The sequence below is a fragment of the Tympanuchus pallidicinctus genome, unplaced genomic scaffold, assembly GCF_026119805.1.
Source record: "Tympanuchus pallidicinctus isolate F22 unplaced genomic scaffold, pur_lepc_1.0 scaffold7, whole genome shotgun sequence".
Classification (NCBI taxonomy): Eukaryota; Metazoa; Chordata; class Aves; order Galliformes; family Phasianidae; genus Tympanuchus; species Tympanuchus pallidicinctus.
Genome location: NW_026294791.1, coordinates 17,420,431 through 17,441,820, shown reverse-complemented (window position 1 = coordinate 17,441,820; position 21,390 = coordinate 17,420,431). Strand labels below are relative to the sequence as shown.

Here is a 21,390-nt window from a genome sequence, read left to right as displayed (position 1 = left end):
AACCTCTGTGGTTTTAGATTTAGGTATTCTATGAAAAACATTAAGTGGTGCTATTTAAACAGAATCGCACAATATGACAATTGATATTATCTTTTGTTTTCTTTTTCCACCTCCAGTTATGCATATAAATGTACCCTGTAGATGTAAATTTTAAGAGATGTTATTCTTTCATCCTGTATTCACCTCTAGAAATTACCAAAATTGCCTTTTTGAACACAGGGGTTAGAATGTCTCTAATTCTGGAAGTGGGCAGATCCTTTAATGTATGCATCTGTGAGACTGTTACTGATGTCTGTACTTCAGATAGCAGAGCTGCATTCATAAACTACCACTCTAAATTTTGTGAAGAACTTACCTTATTGCATAATGGACTTCCACATTCTTAGCATGCAGCCCTGAACTGTGCTTAGCTATACTGACAGGTTTTGTGGCTTTGTCTTTTTTTTCAGTCTTTACTGGGGAAGTGGCAATACAGCAGTGTTTGGGGTTTTTTCTGTGGCTTTTTTTTTAATGCTTCTGAAATGATCCTGGCAGACATTTTTCTTTGTCTTGGTTATGCACTCTGCAGGGCTCTTTATGCAATTTATTCCCCATTGAACTGTGAGATTTCTCATAGCTGAGAATAAAGATGACTCAGACAATTTATGGCTGATTCAACAGTAGGAGGTCAATCTGAGTTTCTCCTTTACCCTTTGGGTTCTAAGGATTTATTTTCTGCCTAAGAGGAGCATTATGTATCATATCTCTCTTGTGTAATTTTCACAGTCTACAAATTTCTTCTTTCTTCTCCTGGCTTCCAATACCTAAGTAGCTTGTCAACAGTCTTAAAAGTTACAGCCAGTAAAATACTTAGCGAAAGATGCAGAAAATAGTTGCATATGAATAGGTAAACTGCAGTTGTATGTATTTGTGGTGATGCTGAAATGCCACAAAAGAAAGAAGTAAAAAGCATTTCACATCTTCCATTGAAGTACAGGCTTAAGAGCCATCACTTATCAAGCATCTTTATTTTTTAACTTTCAAATATATCTTCTCTTTAAATCTTTAAATCTTTTTTTTCTTTCCCCATTGGATCCTTGACATGTTTCACTAAATATGTATACTAAAACCTGCATTTAGACAATCAAGGTCATAGTGTCGTTTCTGACTTTAAGTGTATTTGTTGGTGTTTATTTATTTCCATTCAAAGACTTATCCATTTTTCATATGGAGCAAGATGCCTGGTATCATTATGCTTCAGTGTGAAATGAAACTGCACATAAACGAGGAAGTACAATATTAAAATGGCATGCAGATTTGGTTCTAATAATACTGTTATTTTTGCTCTCTTCTCCACGGTTTAGCTCTTAATGTTCTGCATAGCCACTTGGATGCAAAATGTAGATCCTGAAAGGAATTGCACAAAGAACCAAGATTCTGTTAGCATCTCTACCCCATTGATAGTAATAAAAAAGCAGGTTTTTGATGTTTTAAGGAAATGAAAACTGTTACAAAGCTATGCAGAGCTTTGAGTACCATACACAGATGAGAACTACCAGAACAGGATTAAATATACAGAATCTTTGGAATTGAAATTAGGAAGAAGAAAGTAAAAAAAAAAAAAAAAAAAAAAAAAAAGCTGAAAACCCCTCTTATAAAATATAGCTTTCAGTGACTTTTATAGGAAGTTCTTCAAAGTGGTGTTGGCGGAATGCATGAGTTTTGAAGGAGGGAGTAAGTGAATTGCTCTGGCAGTCTATCATTAAATTTTTCCAGGACACTATAGATTTATGACTGACTGCCTTCTACAACCCCCTGCCAAAACCAAATAAACAAAAGTTTTTTGACCTTTTAAAATTTTGCTGAATGTTATATACAGCTTGTTTAATGAAGTGCTTGTAGGGTAACGCCTCTGTAGAATTTGTTAGTCCTCCATTCCAACAGACTCTTTTCCTTTGCAGAAACAGAAAAGTTTCCTGCACAGAGAGCCTTGTGTATGTTATTGACAAATGTTGATCAGACTGTATTTACTGCAGTTTGTTAAAATTGCTCTTGAGTAGAAATTACTTCATGTGAGTTATTCTTGCACAACTTCCTTTAAATTGCTAATTTCTGTAGCTCACTTTAGTAACATTTTACTATGAAATATGTGTGTACCACAATATGCATTTGTTCCATATTTGTAGGCAGCAGTAGTGCACTGTTAGAAAGTCTGCAGGGAAGGTTTGGCTATTTGTGTAGTATTTTCTTTTCAAGAAAAGCAACACATTTTAATCCTTTGGGACACTATCAAATAAACTTTTAACCATATCTAACAGGATGGTAAACATTCAGAAAAGGGCATTTTAACACCCATCATTCACTGGGCGCAATGCAAGTGTAGGAGAAAGAAGTGATGCTTATGAAAAGCACTAATTGAGCTAATAAAACTTTTCAATATCTTCTACTGACAAGATAAACATTGAAAAGCTAGTGCTTCTTCCAAATGGATAAAACACAGTAAATCAGTAAGTGTTCTTTATTCTCAGGCAATTTCTGAGCTTGGCTCCAATGAAAAAGTAATACCCTACTAAGTAACTTCACTGTAGACATCGTTTATGTTGTTAAATACTTGTGTAACAGGGAACCAGATGCAAGTAAATGTCCTGCATGTGTGGGTTGTGTTAGTCACCCCAGGTGATGCAGAAATGAGCTAGCTCCCCTTCTGTATTAATCCTCACCTGCTGGTAATGAATGCAATTGGAGTAGTCAATAAAATAAAGAGGGTGCAATTTCTCCTGTTTCTTTTAATGCCTCTTTTACTTTGAAGAAGTAAATCAAAGCACAAGAGGGTAGAAAGAAGGGATGATAAGAAGAGCAGCATCCATGGGAGGTAATCTTAGGGGAACTTAATCCATGAATGAATTTATTCAGAATTGTCTTGAAGTCTGAAGAAATTTCCATATTCTTCCAGATGCTCTTCTCTCTGATGCAGTGTTTTTTCCAGCCTTGATCATGAGAAATACAGGAAGAAGAAAATTCTTAGCATTGAGTGAATGTACTTTGGTTTAATACTCCTTCTGGCCAGAAGAAGGGATGGAACCAGGAGTTCTGTGTTTGTAGGACAGGAACATTCCTTTTTTTGGAGGATATTTTTGTATAAGTAGGGATATTTTCAGAAAGTGTTGGTATTTATAAAGAACTTGTCTGTCATAACTACTCCAGTTGGTTTAAGTTTTAATGCTCTGTATTTCTTCATAACTCCCACACTAGTGATGTTTTTTGTGAAAACTGAAATGAAAAGATTATCAAGGAGTATCTATTCATTACACAAATCTGGTAGGACACAGTTATCAACGTAGGAATAAATTGGTGTGTATTAAAAGCAATGATTGTTTGTCCCCCCATTTTATTTTTTTCTTCTGTTTCGGGTAAGAGTTTATGACAGAATCTCCTCTGTGTCAACGCTGTCATTACCCTTGTTTCTGAGGTTGCTAATTGCAACATGAGTGCAGGAGAGCTATCATATTGAATAGTGAGTGTATGATTAAAACTTGTGTGGAAGATATGCATGTTTTTGTGTTACCATCAGGTGGACTTTTTTCTAAAATTACTTTTAACGTCAGCTGTGTACCTCATGCCAATGTCAACTGGGACATTGACAAATTTGAAATTGTGCAATTTCTCTGGGGTAATTTTTCTTTTTATTTGCTAACTGAAACATTAACTGCAATGCTCCTAATGAAATTAAATGCTGGACACCAGGATGCCTAATAAGCTAAATATCTTGCTTAAATCCCATTTGGATACTGTCCTGATTACTTTAGAAGCAGTATTTAGTATGCTGAATATTAGCATTGCTCTATGAAGAGGTTAATGCTATAAAAACAATGTGTCCTAAGATGGTTGTATCTTTTTAGCAACTACCCACTTCATTTCACTCTATCTCAGTTTTTGTGCTGTCTTAGTGGGAATCTGATCCTTTAGCCCTTATGTTCTGTCCTTACATCTCCGACTGCTTTTAATTTCTCTAAATTAACAGAAGTCTTATGGGAGTGAAAGACCAAATGCTAAGAATATTTTAACGTCGCTCTTTTTTTGAGATGTACTTCGCATTTACTGCTTTACCACATTCCAGTCTATTCAAAGTAAATGGACCTTAGATTCTTCCACAACTGATAACTTCTGGCAATGTGAAGTGAGGGAGAACCGCATAATACCTTAAGGCCATTAGAATAAAGTCACTAGATAGACATATGAAGAAGAAATATTTGGAATAGTTCTGGCAGGCAGCAATTGAGCCTCTCCAAAAAGAAATACTAAAGATATTTTATGTTCCTTGGTTCTGTTCCTGCAATCTGGCCTTCCCATCCCTCAGCCACTTGCCCAGCCTAGGGTCTTGAATGTGCCAAGTCATACTGTCTGCTCATAATCCAGTTCTCTTTGTAGTGCCCTACTCTCATGCCTGATGCTATCTGCTGTGTGAGCTGTTGAGGTGCTGTCTTTTAATCCTGCTCTGGTAGGAGCCTACAGAATACCCACTTACTGCATTTCCTCATGATAAACCTGTAATTTGAACTCGTGTCAAATTTGCTGACGAGCAGAAAGGGATGTCTTGTGACTTGTGAACAGTTTTATCTTTCCCTCTGAATGGAAAATGGAAACAAGAAGTCCAGAGGGATATATAGTTCTCCTTGTCTTCTGAGACAGGTATATCTGGAAGTGTTGATGATCCCTAGAGCTGAAGCATTAACTCTTTAACTCCCAGTTCATTATATGATGAGGAATATCAGTAACAAAAATCATAACACCATGACACCAAGTTAGAGAAAATATGGTTCTATTTTTAGATTTTAAATATAATGATCAAATGAATTACAGTAATTGCAGTGAATCACCACTAGAGTGGATTGTAGTCATTAAGACTAAAGATTACAAATTTGTAGGTTGTAGTAAATTTGCTATCAGAGAATCATACCAGAAATAGATCTTGGGGGATTCCTAGGGGTCATGTAATCCACTTGTTCAGAGCAGGGCTGACTTCAACATTAGGTCAGGGTGCTCCAAGCTTTGTGCAGTCTGGAATATCTCCAAGAATGAAGATACCCTGTGGAACGAAAAGTATAAGGATGTCTGGAAATGGATGATTTCTGCAACAGTTGTTGTGTAGAATCTAGTAATTCAGAGAAGCTCTCTGACTACCTGCAGCATGGGCAGGCCTAATGCCTTGTAGAGGTTGCCCTGTAAGTCCTTCTCTGAGTTTAGCCACAGAGCCCAAAGGGATGTTGTGGAAATGGCATTCTGCAGGGGGGAGCTCCCCAAAGTACTGAGGTGCCTGTCCTGCAGTAGGCATGAGCAGTAGCTTGGTGGAAAACCACTGTGGGAAATGGTATCCTTGGTATGGTGACAATGGCACTCCGGGGTTATATGAATGTTTTGTGCCTTTGAAGCTATATTTGTCATTCAGTCTCAAGTTTCCATCTTCCTTGAGTTTTCAGCCTTTTCTGGATGCTCAAGAGCAAGCTAAAAAAGGTATTTTTTAGAGCAGAGATTCATGAAAACATGAACGTAGAGTGAGTGTCCTCATGTTGAATGGAAACATGCAATACCTTTGTTTCTTGTAGCTCTCAGGATCATGAGTGGTGAGGGCTGTATGAGGGTATAAATGAGCTGTGTCCTGAACAATGAGTATTTTGAATTGGTCTTCAAGTATTTTTGATATTGTAAAGTTTCAGAATAATTGAAGAGAATCGTCATCTCTGTTACTAGCATGATTGGACAGACTTCTGGTAGCAGTGAATTTTGTGTTTAATTGTTTAATAAATTCTGTGGGCTTTTTCTTTCTCCACTTAAACACAGTACGCATATCCTGAAATTCCTCTTTCTGTGCTTTTCATATGCTTTTAATTTTATGAAGGGATGGAACTTGGGGATGTGATTTCAGGTGTAATGCTAATGAGAAGTGTCTAGTATAATTTGTAAGAACATAAGTCGTTCTATCACACAACTGCTTGCGAGCTTACCCAGTAGAAACTACAACGAAGAGTGTATTGGATGTCTGCCAGGACGACCTGCATACACTTAACGATAACGAGATCTGGAAGTATGCAGTGATTATTGTGCATAATTTATGATATTAGTCTATTTGTCTTTCCCTTTTGAGAGAGAGTTAGAAAGTGGGTTGATTTAATCTAACATACAAGCTTGTGCTTGGAATTATCATTGGAGTCCTTTATAATTTACCTGTTCATGATACTATTGTGTAGGGCCAAGCCTGGCTATGCTGTGAGATATCTGTGCAAGTTTTACTATGCACCTGCCTCTGAACTGATGAATCCTCAGTGTCGGAAGGATGACCTCATACTTGTGTACTGACTTGCCACTGTGACCGTCTAACTATTTTATGCAGTTCTTGGATGCTATTTAAGAGTGGGATTTAAAAATCAGAGCTTGGATTTGTCCATGTAGAGTCCAAGTTATAAGACATAAATCTTACAAGCACACAGAGGATGGTATTTCATGTGAATTTTCCTGCAGATAAACCAGATCTCCGTTACTTAATCCAGAAGTGCTGCAATCTCTCTAGCAACTTTGGCTGTTGCTCACACATCTCTGAGCAATGTTTATTGCCTGCTTAAAAGCACTGCATGCTACTATACTACAGGTGGCTAAACTGTGGGTGAGAGCATAACCACAAAAAGGAGGCTGAATGTATTGAGGATTTCTTCATTTTTATGTACTTTTGGACAAAATTTTCATACAATACAGAATCTTGATGAGTGGGTAAACATCTACTTTAAGCACATCCTTGTAGTGTGGATATACAGAATATTTAAATGAGAAGCTGTATTAATTGGCCTCACTATTTACAGTTAAAAAAAAAAAAAAAGGTACAGAAGAAGACAAACTGTAGAATGGCAAGACTGCCATATTCAAATGAGTGAAATTCAGTAATATGTAGAGGGAATTTTTTGAATTGGTCTATAAAACCTTCAGGCATTGTGCAAACGTCTGAACTAATTTTGAATTATATATAAATTCTAACTGTACAGATACATACAGTACATTGCATAGGGTAGGCCCATGTGATTTCTGTCCACTTGATTACTGCACCAGAGTAAGTGCGTGCTCTGCTTATATCAGCTACTGATTCCATAATCTGCTGCATCAGTAATTCAAGGTATTACTGGTTGCATTTGAATGGGAGGTTCCACCATCAAAGAGTTGTTAAAGAGGATGATATTCTGGGTGAATGAGATGAGGATGCTTATTCCTAATTTGTATTGTTTTTATTGAACCAATTATTCTAAAGATTAACAGGTTTGCAGACATTTTGTAAAATACTGCACTTACTGAAAACGTATTTAGAAACCATCACAACTTCATAGTTGTGGTAACAATTTTCTAAGTAGGAGGGTTTTTCCTAAGATTATCTTAGCTTAGATTAAATATTTTTTCTAAGGACATTCAGATGTCAGTGTTTCATTTTTGCATTGACAAAAGCATGTTCTGTTTGTTTTTTTTTTTTTTTAATTTTAATTTTTGTTTTTAAAAATTACTTTTTAGTATTTTAAGTTGACAGCATGGTAGTATAGTAGTAGAAGTGCTAATGCAGGCTTTAGTTCTCAGGATGTGCAGGCTGGTGGTACTTAATGTGCCTCTGGCATCCCAAATATTCTGTTCTAGCCCGTGAAGAACTTGTAAGTAATAATACTTCTTAATTTGAAGATAGCAAGCAGTTTTATGAAGACTAAATATCTTATTGATGTAAACACTGACCAGGCAACTAATTTGCTGTGGCTACTACTCATTATATCCAACTCAATCATTTCATTGTTGCGTTGTCCTCCTCCTCATTTGCTTTATCTCCATCTGTTCATTCTTTCATTTACTTGTACTGCACTGTATGAGGTGCCCAAGATTACTGGGGCAAAATTTTGCCTTCTGTGGAAACAGGGTCTAGCTCTACGTGACACTGCAAGGCAAATACAGTATTAATGCTTATGCTACTATTAATTTTACTACTTTTTTTCCCCTCCCTGTGTGATTCAGGAGAAGTATAATTCCTATTTTGGAACTAACTTAGTGATGTGGAGGTGAAAGTTAAGAGTAAAATAGATCACATCTCACTGCAGTCCTTTAAAAGATGGGTGGTAGTCTAAGCTAGTCATCAGAACTTGATTTATTGTTCTAAGTGGTATCATCAGGCATTGGTATTTCTCAGGATGGGATGAATGGCACTTTGAGGGAATGATTCATCCTGCTCTAATGTAGTACAGCTTAGTCACTTGCTGGAGCTGTCTCTCTATGTGAACTCCATGCTAGGACCATATGAAAAACTTACATTAGATGTCTAATTTGTCTGAATCATATTGTGGGTGTTTTGGGAATTAGATTCCACTTCTGATTTTTCACTGTGCTCCACTTGCTAGAAAATTATTTTTCTCTTGCATTATGATGCTCCTATGAACATAATTTTGGTAGTATCACAGAATTATAGAATGGTGATTAGTTGGAAGAGACCTTAAGAGGTAATCTAGTTCCAGCTTCTCTGCTGTGTAGAGGATTGTCAGCCACTAGATCAGGCTGTCTAGGGTGGTATCCAACTTGGCAAATGCCCCAGCCTTTAGGATTTTAATAACCATTGGATGAAGTTTCTGAAAAGCTTTTCATACATTAAAGATACCCTTTGCTTCTTAAGTTAGTTTGTGGATAAGTTTTTATGCAAGTCTCTCTCCATCTATTTGCTGAATTTGCCTTGATAAGCCGGAGGTCTCTAACAATTCAGTTTGTTCTTTCTCTTCACTGCTGTTGTATCATCAAAATAGATGCAATATTCCCCTCTGAAGAGGCTGTTTTAGTGTAATGTGAAGATGTAACAGGGAAACTTCCATGGGGTTGCTAAATGCATCTTTATCATTCTGATAAAGCATGAAAGAAAAAAGTAAAAACAGCTGGATGACTTCATATCAAGTTTTCCCATTAGGAAAGCTTTGTTGCGTTGACTGTGTATTTTTACTGCCTTTTGCCATAGAATTGATTTATAACTAGAAAATTATTTTAAAAAGAAATGATGATATAGAACACATGAAGGATTAATGAATTTGTTTTTGAATTGGAAATATGTCCTAGTTATGGGGTTGTGATTTCAGAGTATTACAGATCACTGGAGCTAAGGTTTCTTTTTGTCTGCATTGCTCTCCATTGTGTCTCTTGAGATGATATTTCACTTAATTTTAAGTAGCAAATGAAAATAACAAGATGGATCTATGACAACTCTGAGGGGAAACCCCTGCTCTAAGATCAGAGGAACTGTTCCCAAGAAAGTTTCAAAACCAGTCTGTCTGTCGTCAAAGGTCAACTGGCAATTTTACCAGTACCCTTCTGAAACTAAAATCATTGGTTCTGGGCTTTTTTCTGCCATTCTGCTGTCACTGCATATCACTGATATAAATCAGCAGGGAATGCTGTAATTGCAGAATATATTTAGCTGCCTGTGTTAGTCACTGAAGGCTAATGTGTTCTTTCACTTCTATTTGTTCCATTTAATACATGCTTACGTATTTAACTGGGCAACCAATGAATATCGTGTTCATTATAATAAAAAGTATAGCTCTGGTTTCACTTGATCAGCTAAATGCATATTTACAAAAGCAAGCCAGTGATGTGCATGCCATGCTTTGCAGGCTGTTTGCAACAATGGGAATTTGTTTGTGACTATTAAAATATTTGCAATTATTGTATTTCTGCCTTTCATAATGCTTTCAGTGTTGTAGTGTCGTCTGGAGCTTGGACTTGCCTTGCCTATGCATTTTTAAGCGTTTTAAAAATTCATTTTGTAACAGATTGTATTCAGCTACTGCAGCAGTCAACTTATATAGGCAGAACTGTAGCAACCATCAATTACATGGATTTTTTTAAATGTCTGCAAGTGAGACAGAAACTAAACCACTTTACCAGCTGCAAGAAACTAAGCCTTTCAGAGTGCTCTGAACCAATCCTTTGGCAACATGCAAACAAGTCAATGTGCTATTAAAAATACCAAGGACAACAGTGGAGCAAGAAATCTTTCTCAGGTTCTAATGTGTATTAGTAGTGCTGTTGGGATTGTTGTGGTGATTGTGCAACACTTATAGGGTGTTTTTTTTTTTCTTTAATTTTTTTCATTGTGATCAGAGTCTTGTATCAATGAAGATTTTAAATCAATTGGTAACTTTAAAGCTCCTCTGCAACTTAAATCTTGTGCTTTCTAGTTTACAATGGCAAATTCACTTGTAGTATTTGAAGCACTAGATTTAGCCAATAATACAAGTGAATACTGCATCTAGTAGATTTATCCCTTCCTGTTGCATACTGTATGTTTAAATGCCTGGAAGCCAGACCTTAGAGCTTCAATAGCATCACTGCTGTAAAGTTAGAGAAGCATGGAGAAGACTATTAAAGAAATTGAGAAGCATGACAATGAGGAAAATCTATGTTTCATCTGATGGCAGTCAATACCTACTTGCTGTCATTTGTGTAACATCAGAAAAGGCAGAGCATTGAGGATATGGATATACAAACAGACAGAAGTGTTAGTAATTTAGCTTAGACTGAAAGAGTGTGGTGAAGATGGAGTCAGATTCTTGTCTTTGGGTTCCCAGTAATAGGAGCAGAGTCTGAGCCTGGCACAGAACGCATGATGTTCTGGTTTAATGAATGGAAATATTGTCAAGGGTTGGACACTGGCATGGTTTGTCCAGTGTGGTTCTGGAATCTCTGGCTTTTGAGATATTTGTCAGCTGATGGCATAGCCCCAAAAAGCCTCTGCCCGGAGCTGTGCTGACAAGGTGGTTGGGCTTTGTAAACTCTAGAGATTCTTTCAAAAATCCTTCAGGGATTTTGACAGCAGCTTCACAATGCTTATAAAGCAGGACTTCTGTCCTCTCATTCCTATGGCACTCCAGGTGTATCTGTAACACAGATTTAGGCTCCTAATAGCAAAACGTGGAAATATTTTGTTAGCTGGGTAGTGGAACTTCATCATGCAGCAGCATACTGTGCCATAGTCACAGATGTACATGAGGAGCTCCTGGTGTTCCTCTGGGGCATCTGCTCGGCTGCAGCTGAAGAGCTGAGCACACTGCAGTCTTGCTCCTGGATTTGGGCCTTATGCCTTCACAATGTAGCTATCTGTTTGTGACCCATAGGGGGAAATTAAGATGTGTGTTTGATAATGGATATTGGACTCCGCACTAAGGAAATGGGGAAAATGAAGTCTGTGCTAGGCAGAATTCACCACAAGATGTCTCATGTCTCACTATGCATTATTCACAAAGGTACGCAACTATGCAGAGCAGACTGCAATGCAAATGGCATGATTCAGATTATTCTGGGGGGTATGTTAAGAGCATGCAAAAATAGACTGGATGTGGAATCCAGAAGGGAAAAGCATGTTCTTCAAGGGCCAATTAAAAATAAATACATGGGAACTGACAGCGCTGAAGATGAACAAATCTCTCCAGAAAGGAGAAGAAAGCAAACAGTTAAACCCAAAGTGCAATGCGAGAAGAATGATTGCACGTTAGAAAAGCAGGGCTATCCAATGCAATTTGTTATTTCTAACAGCTGTGATTCAGTAGGCCAAGTGCAATCTTTGATGCTAAATAGTCTCTTACAGACTGCTGCCGGTGGTAGCATGGTGCGGTGCAGGGATGGGGGTGTCTGGAAGGAACATCTTGCCTGTTGATGTTCAGCATGTGGACCAGAGCCTGCACATGGGTGATTCTGTGCAAGCACAGGGCGCAGTTGTTCATTCTTTGGATGTGCAGATAGGTATTTTTAAGTAGAACGCTTTGAGGTTTGAGTCTGTGTGATTTTTTTTTTCTGGCACTGAAACAGACTCACGTTTTATTTGGAGGTGCTACTTGGGCTATGGCAGCTATCCGTTAGCTGCTAAATGAAAGCTTTCAGCATGAATTCCTTTAGCAGTTATCCGTATACAGAAGAGCATATATTGCCCGTTTGAGGCTTTTAACGCCTGCACATACAGCTACCAGGCGGGGCCGGGGCAGCCAGCGATGCGTTCCGGGGGCGAGGGCAGCCCCTCTACCGCGGCAGCCGGGGCTCTGGATTCGACTCCTTTGCTCCCGGGAGGGCTGAGGTCCGGCGCCGCGGTGCTCCCTGGGCGGGGCGGGGCGGGGTGAGGCGGGGCGAAGCCGCCCCCTTGCCTCCGCGCTCCGCCCGCCCGCCCGCTGCTCGAGCCGGCACCTCGCTGGAGCCGGTACCGAAGCGGCGGGCCGGGCCCCCGCCAGCCCTGCCCTGCCCTACCCCGCCCCGCCGCGCTCCCCGCCCCGCCGGCGCCCGCGGTGGATGCCGCCGGGGAGCGGGGCCGCCGCGGCCGCCGGAGCCCCCGTACATGCGAGTGCCCTCTCCGCTCACCAGCATGCTTTACTTCCAGATGGTGATCATGGCAGGGACCGTGATGCTGGCTTACTATTTCGAATACACGGACACCTTCGCGGTCAACGTGCAAGGCTTCTTCTGCTACGAGGGCGCGTACCGCAAACCGTACCCGGGCCCGGAGGACAGCAGCGCCGTGCCCCCGGTGCTCCTCTATTCGCTGACCGCAGGCGTGCCCGTGCTGGTGGTAAGCAGGGGGACCGCCGCGGGCTGCCCTGGGCACGGCAGTAGGGAGCTGCTGTGCCTGCCCTGCGCCTCGGAAGTTTATTTTTAGCATCGCTTTATATAAGCACTGGATCGTGTATTGGCGGTCCTGTTTGGCTGGCTTTGGGTTTTTTTTTTTTTAAATATTATTTGGGTGGTTTTGTTTCTCTTTGAAGCGTGTGTCAGGTGCAGGCAGGTGGCTACCTGCAGGGACTTCTGGTTGTTGGCTACCACAACGAACGCTTCACCTGGTATTAATGAAATACCAATCCCTCTGACAGCGTATTTATTTATCATGAAAATGAACTGTGTTGTCAATGGATTAAATTGCTTTTGCTCAATTCGGTCATCTCTGTATGTTACATCTACCGATGTGCATGCAAGCTGAACCTGTGTCTGTAATGCACTGTGACCTGTCAGTCAGATTTAAATGAATGCATCAAAAAAGTTTATTTCACTGGGTTTTTTTTTGGTTTTGGGAAAAAAAGCTAGGAGGGAATTGTTGCATGCACTGTTTGTGTTGTCAGAGAACGAGGGCATCAGCGTCATTCAAAGATCCCCGACTGGGAAGGAATAAGATGGGAGTATGCAGCCATCAGGGCTGGATTAGATGCAGTGTTACTGGGTGCACACACAGTTACATGGACACAAACTCCCTGTAAAGAGTTCATTTTAGTGGACTGTTGTCAGTAGAAAAAGCAACACACCTTCACAGGAGGAGGAGGCCTCTTAAGGCAGTAGCTTTAATGGCTGTGTACTTTTTCAGTGAACTATAAAAATAAAATAAAATCTGGGAACAGAAAACTTCATGAAGCTGATGCTGCTGTAACTGCAGACAGCATTCTGTTGAGCACTGAGGTAGCATCCAACAAAATCACATGGTTGGGTTAAGCTTTACTGTTTAACATATCAGACTGCAGTCATTTACAGTGGATTTGTTCTTTTTTTCTTCTACAGAATGAACTTCTTCATTCTAGAGAATGAACAATCTTTAGCAAAATATGCTGTACAGCTGTTTGTTTTACTGTTCTTTGTTTTAATATCAATTAGTTGACTATTTTGTTTGTCTGCTTGTTTGATCTTTTGAACCCTTAAATGCTGTTGAGATTTTGAAGGTTATCTTGTTGGTGTTGTGTGTAATGTTTGGTTTGCTTTTAATTATTTCTTATGTTTGACTCCGGATATCATGAAGATTTTGTCAGATGCTCACGAGGAGTTCGCTCTTTCCTAATGTGTGTCAGCAAAACGGATTGGTTGTTTCCATTCATTTCCTGGGTGTTAGGTGATTACATCAGAGAAATCACCATGGCATTTTGGTTTGCCAGTTTTGTAATTAGCCTCCGTAGACGCTTAGTAATGGAATTTAATGGTATTTAACTATTCTTCCTCTTGCTATCTTAACTGTCTCAGGCAAATGAGATGCACTGGTGGGTCGGGGCATGGAAAGTCACATTGCAGGTGACTGTTGCACTTTTTAATTTTAACTTTTATTTTACCAAATGGAGACTTCAGCCTCTGAGAATGTCAATCTTATGACTTCAGCAGCACCAAATCTAATCATTAACATTATTAAATAAAGGCAGAATCTTTCAGCCACAGACACAATTCTGTTCTGATTTTCCTTGGGCAGTTTTCCTGGGTTTAGTGCTTCATAGGACAGCTGCTCTGTCATGCATGAAATGAAAATTGTCTTTCACTGAAAGCAGTGATGAGGGCAATATTTCTACTGAAATATTTCTACTGAAAGCTGCTTGTATGCTTTTAGCGGTAGTAAAACTCCCTTGTTAAGATTTCACAAGGATTAATTGTGTTCTGTTCCATTTTCTTTCTGTTTTGTCTAAAGATATTTTGAACATAGGTGCTCTGTGTATTTTTTCTTAATAAATGAAATATGTACTTGTTGCATGATTTGTTTTTATATTTCTGCCTGTGAGGATGCAAACACAGACCTATGAAAAATGTGGATTTGAATGAATGAAAAAGTACTATGATTTGTGGAAAATTCACTGCTGTTTTCTGAATTTTTCTCTTCTGTTGCATTTTTTTGTCACAGTATTTTGTTAGTCCAAAGCTTCTAACTAGCTGCACTCTCTAGTGTAACGCTTATTTTTTTTATTTCTGTTAGCTTGGCTTGTGGAATTAATGCTTTTTCTGGAGTTTTGAGATAGATCACTGGAGGATCCATACCTTGGTGTTCAGGGTAACAATTAATTTTATTTTATTTATTTATTTCTTTTGTAGGATTGGCACTTCTTCCATTGGAGCTATAAGTGCTTCAATCCAGATTTCCCTAATGTGACTCCATAAAGGGCTCCATTGCATTGAATTTTCTTTAAGTTGCTCTAAAATGAGAAAAATTGGATTTTCCAAGTGACTTTGCTCTTTCCACATACTTGGTATCCAAAATCTGAAAAAGTAAAGTACGAGTAGCTGGTCTGTCCTGGTGAGCACCTCATCAGCAGTGGGTGCTGTGAGCTGGGACACAGCTGCTTCTCCACTGCTCTTGTGCCAAACCAGAGCTGCAGAAGCAGACATGCAGTGTCTGCTCACAGGGCGCAGGCATTTGCTGAAGCATCAGTCAGGATCTGGGTCATTTGACAGGGTTGTACCTGTGAGCACTATGCTAATCCTGGAAGTTCTCAGGTTAGTCTTTCAGACGGTGCTTCCTAGTAACACGTTCCTGCAGCTCTAGTGCCACATCACTGCCACACTTCTGTTCTCAATTCTGCTGCTTCTCTCGCCTGCCAGTCCCAGGTCATTCCAGGACAGCCGCAGCTGGTTGTCAGGTCACAGGTCTGCAGGGTTTGGATCTGGCAAATGGAGCCCTTGCCCAGAAGCAGAGGCTGCTTGCTGAGCAACACTTGGCTTGCACTGCTGCAATATAGGGATCTGAAACTGGGTCTCATACTCTGCACTTAGTATTTGCTGAATTTGAATTTCTGTAGTCTTATGTCAAGTATTTCAAATGTCTCCTATATCATGTTGCAGCTAGCAAGAAGTTAAATTGTTGTGCTGTTGACTTTGGTGGACAATTTACTGTCCATATATAGAGGTTACTGTTCAAAGCGCCTGTAACTTCATAGGCATAACAGCAGTTGGAGGAATCCAGCAGTTATTCTGTAGAATGAGAATTTCATTTCCCTCTTTTCAGTTGATTTCCAGTCTCTTGAGCAGAACATATATATTGTTGGTTTTCAGTCTATATTGTGTGGATTATTTCTAACGGTTGTATGTATTTGTTAACTCTGTTGCTGTAAGTTCTTCCACTGCGATGACCTGAATGATGTCTTTTTTCTCTTTCTTTTAATGGCTGTATACAGCTGCAACTTGCTATGTAACAAAACATGCTCCATTCCAATCTAATACTAATATTTATGGAAGGTTTACAAAGTCACCTTTGGGCATAGGTAAAGTAATTCTTTGGGTGAGCAGATGTGTTTACATCAGAAGCATAAGGCTGATAAACAGTAGAATGTCCTATGTAATGTTGATGAGGTTGCAGTTGCTCTCAGAAGTGTGTGGAAATCCAACGTAGGAGATTCCAGGAAGAGAGGATGAGACTGCCATAGAGGCAGCACTTGCCATGTGCTTGCGACTTCCCGCTTGTCTTGGTGACACAAGTTGAAAGAGTGAACACTGGCTGGGCATGCCTGTGCTTCTACTGTCTGTAGCAATGACAGCTGGAATGCTCAATACCTTTTTATTTTCTTTCAGCACTTGAGTCAGGTGTGAAGGTGACAAGCAATGTGTTCTTGATTTGATTCTACTCAAATATGCAGCGAGTGTAGATGTATTAGTTGAGAGCTCTGTGCTATTTAAGCCATTTCCTAAAATGCCAGTTCTTGCTCAGTGGGCCGGTTGCTTTTTTAGTCTTCTTATGACAGATGTAGCTTGGGAAATTTACGTCAGGCTAATCCTTCAGCTTCCAGATTGTAAAATTCTTCTCAGAATCTAGAGAGCAATCAATTCTGCACTGCTGCTTTCTAGTAGATCTTATTAATTTTCACCTCTCTATGATACCGTTAACCGTGCTCAAGGACTCTTTCAGTGAGTCCAAATGCTAATATGCATCACCTGAAATAAAAATAAAAATTTATCTAACACCTGGTGTAAAATTCAGTGTATTGGACTGATGATATACGCTGACTGCTTTATTAAAGTCAGGAGGAGATAATGACACATTTTCATTAGGATGTGCAAACAGTTTTATTATGCTAATGTTGTTTGTTTTTATTTCCAAGTAACAAGCAGATAATTATAGTACTTACTCATAAAACATACACTTTTATTTGCCTAGATACTCATGTATTCTCTATAAACCAATTAAAGACTGATTTGTTTTAGCATAATCCTCTTAATAGCATCATTGAAAACAGTATCTTCAATTTAGACAAAGTGTTGTACTTTTTTAGATCAGATAAATTTTTAAATTGACATATTTCAGGCAAGGAATTAGTGTAAAAACAAGGCCAACAACAAAAAACAGATGTTCTGGCCTTCAGGTTAGGTTTGGCGAGTAACTTTCTTCTTACTGAATTTTGAGGAATTTTGAAACCTGTCCAAAACAAACAAACAAAGAAACTGAGAAGGGAAAAGAGAAACATTGTTCACCTATAGGATGTACGGTATCTTGATTCTTTAAGAAACAACAAGGTAACTGGGAATAAAGAGAGAAAGGAGCCATCTTTTGAAGGCTCAGCACAAATGTCAGAAGCCTCTCATCTCTGCTGCCTTTGATCTCTCAGTAATTCCAGTCCAGGGCAGGTCAAGAATAGATGAAGGATGGGCAAAGACCTGAAGGGGATGCACTGCTTGTTTCCAATCCATAGAGCTGATGTGGTTGGGCGTGTGCCTGTCTCCCTTCCTTTTGAATCTGCTAGTTTCTATTTTCCTTCTTACACCTACAATTCCATGGAGTGTGATACCAGGGCTGAGCTGATTTTGTCAGACTGAGTTTTCAAAATGTTCTTGTCAGAGTAGCCTTAGTTAAGCTGCAGTTCACTCTGAAATGATTTTACTCTGATATAACTTAGTGCTGCACATAAAAAAAGAGTGCTGGCTTGTGATCCATTTCTGGGACATGAAAGTACTCTGTTATCTCTTACAACTTTAGGAAGAAAAAACCCCACAACTTGAGAGTTCTGAAAAAGGAATATTTCTGGGAATTTGTTGTGCCAGGAGTCTATGAATTCCCCTCACACCTGAGAGCTTCAAATGATTTTCATTCCTGGCCTCAGTCAGAAGAAAGCACCACCTTCACAAATGTTTCCTCTGTCTATTTTGAGCATTTTTTTTTTCCTCCTTCTTGGCTGTTACTGTTTGCTTCTGTGGATACTTTGATACTGTTGGGAAAAAAATTAAACCCAACCAACAGGGCGTAAGGGCAGAATAAAAGGCTTCTCTCCTGTTCTGCTTCTTCGAGTAGAAATGACTTCAATGCATCCTGAAGGAAACTAAGCTGTTTTGTCACTTCTGCTGGAACTAAATTAGGAAAACTTAATAAATAATGTAGGGATGCACAATTGTCAGCAGCTCTGTGTAAAAGGGCAAAAAAAAAAAAAAAAAAAAAATCTAAGAGTGCCCAGTGAGTTATTCAAATGCTTGTTTTCATACACATTTTCTAAGGCAAACGCGAGGAACTGACCAGCAAAGTTCTCAGCCTACCCTAACACTCTTCTCAGAAGCAATGAGTTGCCTTGGTAGGTACTGACCTCCAATATCTGAGTGTCTCTGTGTCCTGTCTTGGAAATAGTAATGATAATGCAGCTGGAGATTATTAGTAGATCAGTTTTGTCCTCTGAAAGCAAATAGAAGTATTGTTAATTATATCAGAAATTGTCTTCTACCTCTTACTGTGTGAGGTGTTTCAACAGTCCTGGAATATCTTTGAGAGCTTATGTGTGTGCTCTTTTCTTACTGGCACATTTGACAGACAGCTGTTTAGACTTTGCATGAAGAAGCAATTGCCAGAATCCTTTGTTTACTCTGTGATCGATTTCTTCCTGAAGGGACTTTTTACTCTCTGTCTTCATAACTCTTCACTCAACCTGCATACACAGGTGCAACTTCTTTTATTTCTTCTTCCTCTGTTCCCACTTTTTTTCCCTTCACAAAACCTTTTTTTTTTTTTTTTTTTTTTTTTTGACAGAGGGCAATGCTGCAGAGTTGAGGCTATTTACCTCATCCTCTTCCTTTGTGAAGGGGCAATTGCATTGTGACTTTACTTAAGAACAAAAACTACATCACACAGTTAAGGTCTGCAGTAACCTTCTGTACCAGATGTCAGTACTGGCCTTTTGGGACACTTAGCAAGACAGATACATGGTTTGATAGTCTGATGCTGTTTTTATCCAAGAGTGAAACCACTAATTGAACAGAGCTGTAACCAGGAGATAAAAAAAAAATACACTACCACTGTGGGCTTTGTCACAGTTCTTTGTCTGTCTTCCTCTTATTCTGTGATGGGCTACATGAATGATGTCAGCAAGTCATGTTTGTACTTCCAATTGAATTTATAATTTCTGCTGTGCTTGAATTTACAAACCATTACCATTTACAAACATGATCCATCTCGAGGCCATATGCTTCATCCCTTGATGGGCTCTCTGGATGGAAAGTGGCAAGCAGATGTGAGCAAGGCAGACAGGGTGCTGTTTGCAGCAGCTGAATGGCTGCTTGTCCTATAAATGATGCGCTTACATGTAAGTGAGAAATTGTTAATCCAACTGATCCTGCACCATACGAGTAGGGAATTTGTATGCACAGTTTGTAATCTAAAATAGGCTCAAAGTAATAATCAGCCACGATATCAAGCAGCTCATGTCCATTATGCATTGTACAGGATTGAAGAGATGAGTGTCCATATGATGCAAAATAACAGACCACCAAAGTAGAAATTTAAGTAGTTTTAGCAGTGGTTTTCAACCTTCAGCACTGTGATGTTTAAAAATCCTTACCATATTCTTGTAGCTTCTCTCAGATACGTTGAAGTGCTTGGTGGCCTTACTTTCACCATAAATGGGTCTTATTTATCTAAGGTGCAATACCTCATAGATTATATCTGCGGTGGATATACCACATCACCAGTATTCAGAAAGCATCCTGGGACATGGTGTTCCAATGATGAATATCCTTTGTGAATATACTAGTGTTAATGTTTGTTTTATGGTACAGCAAATCTGGCTTTGGAAAAGGAAGGCAAAAGTTCTGACACTTTCTACTTCTGATGAGAAGTCTGGTTTTGTTCATGTTGCTTCACCTCCCCTGCAAGCATTTATATACAAGGGCCACTTCGAAAGTAATGCTTCCTATTTTATTATGTTGACCTGTGATGCTAGAGGTGGATGTGGGTCTGGCAGTAAAGGTTGAGACTCCCCACCAATATTTTGTTACTTTTTGTGGCTGTGTGACAGACAGCAGCACAGGGACAGTCTGACAAATGGTGTCTGATGTGGCAGTGTGCGTGAAGCAAAGGTGTGTCACTGTATTCCTCCACGCAGGAAAAATGATACCCACTAACATTCACTGATGCTTGCTGAACATGTATGAAGATGAAAGAGGGGTGTGAGCTCAGTGAGGCGGTGAGGTGTGTGTTTCAGCTGTGGCAATAGTGGTTTACCTCCAGTGGTGAAGATCTGCACAAACGCAGCATGCAGGCTGGCAAACACGCATAGTTAATGGTGGTGACTATGTTGAAAAACAATATTTTGTAGCTGAGAATTTGCTTTATTGAACAGTGTTATTTTACTCTTTGTATCTGTTGTGTTTTCCATGGAGAAACAGGAGGCATTGCTTTTGGAGCAATGGAAGCTACATAATTATATCCAGCGTAAAGCAGTAACAAATCTGCAGTAAAAAAAAATTACTGGATATATTAGTTTTTATAAATTTAAATCTACTAGTAATTCAAAATTTGTTTAGTACCTCTTTAAAATTGGATCTTGATCCTGTATTCTATTTCCTGGATAGGAGGCACCATAAAACTAAAAAAGAAAAACAAACCACTGTCTTGTTAAACTCTAATGAAAGCAGTAAGCTATGAATTCCACTTCTGCTTGCTATTTTGGACAACATACACTGTTATTTGCAATTTTGCATGCACTTTATTAATATTCTGAATGCTCTCTATACAATTATAATATGGTGATTCATTAATAACTTATATATTTGCATTCATGTACAACTAGTTATGTGTTCAAAGGGGTTTATTCTTTATGAATACATTTTTTCCTCTGCAAATATGACTTGTTGCCTCTTACATGCATATGGTTAGGGACTTTCAGGAAAAAAAAAAAAAAAATTTTAAAAAAGCCAGCCAACTGTTCTGCTGTTCTGATTCTTTTTTACAAAACATATTAAAACACCTGTTGTTTTATGCTGGAACTTTTCTTGTTGTTTTCTTGTTGTCTCTAGAAGGGAAGTCATTAATTGTCATTCAATCTGTGAATGATATTATGAGGATTTTCTTTTGTCAATTTATATCTTGTCTCTTTGTAAATCAAGAATTAAGAATTAGAGTCAAGGTGGAACTCAACTTCACAGTGTAGTTATTTTGGATAGTAAAAAAGATTTCTGTGACATGTCCATACCAATTTAATGCTCTGACATGACTGAATTAATTCTGCTTAAAGATTTATTAATTATGGGTCAGCTGAGCTGCTGTGACCAGCCACATACCTACCTACAGCCTTTGGGGAGAATGAGATAAAGGATTTTAGCTTGATCAGTTTTAATTTAAGACCAACCAATACAAGCTACCTTGTTGGATGTTGTGGTGCGGGTGCACAG

General features: G+C 39.0%; 1 protein-coding gene across 7 annotated transcripts in view; it reads left to right on the top strand.

The window, feature by feature from the left end:
• Window positions 1–21,390, top strand: part of PLPPR5 (phospholipid phosphatase related 5) — a 165,129-nt gene that overhangs the window by 109,508 nt on the left and 34,231 nt on the right. For 6 of the 7 annotated variants that reach the window (XM_052665584.1, XM_052665583.1, XM_052665587.1 and 3 more), the window contains one exon: window positions 12,398–12,586. The exons of the other annotated variant lie outside the window; for it this stretch is intronic. In XM_052665584.1, the coding sequence (XP_052521544.1) occupies window positions 12,398–12,586 (189 nt within the window). The remainder of the gene's footprint in view (window positions 1–12,397; window positions 12,587–21,390) is intronic. 7 annotated transcript variants of the gene reach the window in all.